This window comes from Cylas formicarius, unplaced genomic scaffold (genome assembly GCF_029955315.1).
Source record: "Cylas formicarius isolate icCylForm1 unplaced genomic scaffold, icCylForm1.1 PGA_scaffold_6__28_contigs__length_40554024, whole genome shotgun sequence".
Lineage (NCBI taxonomy): Eukaryota > Metazoa > Arthropoda > Insecta > Coleoptera > Brentidae > Cylas > Cylas formicarius.
The window spans coordinates 36,801,464-36,805,544 of NW_026844347.1; the positions used below are offsets into that span (position 1 = coordinate 36,801,464).

A 4,081-nucleotide genomic window follows, 5' to 3' on the forward strand; every position below is an offset into this window, starting at 1 on the left:
AATTAATTTAGTGTTTTTGTTCTTTAAGCCCTGTACAATTTCTACATGGATTTTTTCATGTAAGCTATTTTTTTCCGATTTTTTTTGCTTGTAAATGGGCGTAAAACGTTAGTTGTCATAAACTCATAGGTTTTACCAACATCTAAGCGAAAAAAATGTTCAAGAAAACCCTCCTATAGACAGTAGTTGACAATGGGCATTTGTTATGCTTGTTCCAGTAAAAGTTCAACTTGTAGCTTAATTCCTTTCTTATATTTCACTAGTAGTACACTAAAACATATTACCCAAACATTCTTTGTAGCTATTTAAGTGTACCTAAAAATGTTGCGAATTTTGTTTAGTAATTTCTGAAAGTCTATTTTCCAGTTGTTAACTGTAAAATATATAGGGAACACTGTTTCTCTAAGATCCTATTAGGTCCTCGTATTTGCCAAGTTTATGAGTGTGTTACGAAGATATTGACAACAAAATTGAAAACAATGGCATAGGGCACTGACTGTTCTGTGACAATAGTAATAATTTTTCTCAACAGAGAGCATAATAATTGCCAGAAAAGTGGTTCTCATTTTTTATTTTGATTTGAACAGAAATAAGAACATCTTCAGCACTTCTAGCATAGTTTTAATATGCTCACTATGTGAATAAAAGGGCAAAGTCCTACGCAACTGGATGTACTGAGAGTGCCTTCTTTATACTAACTTTCATTGGTTACATTTTTTTTTAATCTGAAATTATTCAACAAAACTACAGTCTCCATGAAAATATGCTCATTCATACTAAAAATTACAATACTATAAAAGCCAGACAGTAAAATAAAGATCAAACCTCAAAGAGATATTTAACAACATAAATGTTTTCAAACAATAGTATTACAGTTGGCGAACACCAAAACTGATTAAAATATGAAATTTGAACAAAAAAGTTATACTTTTAGTTGATGAAAACATCGAAATTCAATCCTTTTGGTCAATTGAATGATTGTTTTGTTGAGGTTACTTTTTCCTTTTTTGTGTTTTACAGTTCAATTTTATACAGTAAAAAAATTATACTTACATTTTCGTCTTAAAATTAAACTTTGCTCCGCGACTTTCATTTTTCGACATTTTAATAGATAGGAAAGTTTGCCAAAAGGCTTACCATTAAAATCATATATATACATCAATGAACCACGATTGTAACTTTCACCGGCTATAATGTACATGGAATCTTTCCACACCGTCGCCCCATGGGAAGCAGAACCGGGAGGTATAAAGCCCTGGACACTGACTATTTCCCAATAGCCCCTACTTGCGAGCTAGAAAAGAATACTAGTAATATAATGAATAAAGTTTTAACTACCGCTCACCTGACTGCAGTCGTCCCCCTTGTACTCTCCAAAACAATGGCAACTAAAACAAAAATCCACATGACCCTGACAATCCACCAAACCCTAACTAAACTAAATACCCCCGTTCGGGCTCGCAAATGCCCCGGTTCTGCGACGCTCCGCAATCGTCTGGGCATTTCCTCAAGTGACAAGCGATACCATCCCAGCGGCCGTCGCAAGTGCAGACGCCATCGATGCAAATCCCATTGCCAGAACAGTCGATGCCAGATATCTGTCACGTTTGAGTTTCAAGAAACGCGTTAAACTCTACATTAATCGACTTACCACAGAAGGACAAGCGTTCAGCCGATAAGTGATGTTGAAACCTGACATGTTGTAAGCGTCATCGCTGAAAAAATGGACGAGAGCGGAGCCCGACTGGGCCACTACTTCGGGAATTTTTTTCACCCTTCAAACAATATGCGGTACAGGGGAGATCAATTAAATGTTACCATTCCTAGCTTTTTTATTTTATATTTTATAAAAACTAGTTTAATACAAAAGTTACAGGGTTCAATGTGTAGATTCATTATATATATATTTATAAGGATAGCACATCAAAGTTATATATTTTAAATTGAAGCCCTGTATAATTATTTCATAAGAAGAAAGGTTAGGGTGATTTCAAAACATGTTATAATTAATATTTATTATAAATGTCACCTAGTTATGTGTATGAATGTAAATGAACTCATTGTCAAAGCACCTTTTTTGTGTGGCACACCTTCTATATAAATGAGATGTTTATGCTATTTTCTAAATAGCAAAAATATTACTCTAATATTTGGCACCTTCCACGATAAATACCTGTATTCGTCCGTGTACATCAAGCCGGAAAAAACGGCAAGTAATGGAGAATTAACTGAATCCCCGTCAAAGACGTATAAATGATCCCAGCCGCATTCAGTGGCAAACTCTTCAATATGCAATGTGATGGTGGCATTTGGGGCGTCTATTAACCAGCTACATTTCGAAGTTAGAGAATAATTTCCTGGTCCGTCGTGAATTGTTCCCCTGGAGGTGCCCAATCTGGACAAGACAAATGTTTGTCTGCTGGCCTATGTAATGATTGCTGGTACAATCTTACCTGACTTTACCGCCGCAAAACTGGCAGGAGGGGCCCTGCCAGCCATCGTAACACACGCACGTATCGTTTTTGCACACACCATTACCTCCACACACAACGGGGTCATCAATACATTTGCTGGACACAAATTGCGACACACACATTAAGACCAACAGAGAGCATAATAATTGCCAGAAAAGTTGTTTTCGTCTGTATTTCGATTTGAACAAAAATAAGAACATCTGCAGCACTTCTAGCATACTTTTAATGTGCCCACCATCATTTGTATTTACCGTTGCATGTCCGGTCGCCACACGTCGTCGATGGCAAACGGGATTTTTGTCACTAAATGGTCAAGGCGACTAATTCCATGGACGATTTTAACGGCACGCAATCGATACGAAGAACGGAACTATTTCCGAAAACGTTTGAAAATTTAATTATTTTAAGACATAATTTGCTTTGACAATGACAGGTGCCAAATCGTAAACCATTGAACAGCTTAGGTTGAGTCAAAATTTTTGTTTACAGCAGAGAACAACTATAAACTTTATTATCTGTTTTGCAAAATTTGAATTTACATTCTAAATAATACAAAAGGTGAATAATTGCGGTTTTCTAGTAGCTTCTGCGACTTTCCAGCATTTAATACGTAAACGAGCTAATTCAAAAGATGGTATCTCAAAAAAAGATTCCGAAGTTCCAACCAATGACAAAGTGGAGACCGAGACTCATATCCGAATCCGAAACGATTGCAAGATTCCCGATTTTAACAGTTCATTCAAAACACAAATAGAAGGAGCGCACGGTGTTTTGTGAACGACCGTTTTATTGATATTATTATTTTTAGAGCTCCCTATCTTAACAATAACTGGGTTTTGGTGTTCGATTTATATTGTTAATGTGTATTTTGGATTAAAGTTTTGTTAAAATTATTTTCGTGTAATTTTATTCCAATATACTTAAAAAAACGTTTTATTATTTTTTAGTCTTCCTCGCTCAAGGACATTAAAATAAAGTTACCACTTCTATCAGCAATATGAACTTCTTTTCTCTGGTTTTTATAGACTAGTGTTGTGTCAATCGTTCATTTTACGGGGACAGAATCAATCAGTGACCGATTTCGAAAAGAATGGAATCATTTCAATACTTTTTGATGCCAACATAAGCGGCAATGGTCACTGAATCCGATCAGTCCGAACACCGATTCAGATTCATTTGAATTTGAATTATTGGTTTGTCTATGTTATGTTTTCTGTTCTAGTTAGTATAATAATTATCGGTGTTCTGCTTTTTATTGCATCATGATTTTATTAAAATAGGTGCTACGTATTGGGTTGTACCAGTAATACATTAATTTGTTTAAATTAAATTTCAATTAAAATTTTACACATCAGCAAATCTACAGATCGATGTCGGAACTCAATATTATAGAATAATTATAACAATACTCCCATTCCTTTTCCGTGACCTGTCTCAGTCATGAATTTAAATCTTAAGCCATTCAATTGAATCGTATTCCGGCGAATTCGGTCGTTGCGAACAAGCGCGATTTGGTCGTTCGATACTTTGAAGTGATTGAATCAAAGTGACCGAATCGATCGCGTTTGACACAACTCTATTATAGACCTCAGAAGCCGACTGTTAAA

General features: G+C 35.5%; 1 protein-coding gene across 3 annotated transcripts in view; it reads right to left on the reverse strand.

Annotated features, from left to right (window-relative positions):
* Nucleotides 1-2,912, reverse strand: part of LOC132702962 (attractin-like protein 1) — a 30,401-nt gene extending 27,489 nt beyond the window's left edge. For all 3 annotated transcript variants that reach the window (XR_009619002.1, XM_060671893.1, XM_060671892.1), the window contains exons 1-6: nucleotides 2,454-2,912; nucleotides 2,174-2,395; nucleotides 1,652-1,775; nucleotides 1,447-1,598; nucleotides 1,346-1,388; nucleotides 1,138-1,294 (exon numbers count right to left, since the gene is read on the reverse strand). Coding sequence is in view for 2 of the 3 variants with exons in the window: in XM_060671893.1 (XP_060527876.1) it covers nucleotides 1,138-1,294; nucleotides 1,346-1,388; nucleotides 1,447-1,598; nucleotides 1,652-1,775; nucleotides 2,174-2,395; nucleotides 2,454-2,692 (937 nt within the window). In the remaining variant the exon portion in view is untranslated. The remainder of the gene's footprint in view (nucleotides 1-1,137; nucleotides 1,295-1,345; nucleotides 1,389-1,446; nucleotides 1,599-1,651; nucleotides 1,776-2,173; nucleotides 2,396-2,453) is intronic.
* Between the last annotated feature and the right edge of the window lie 1,169 nt (nucleotides 2,913-4,081).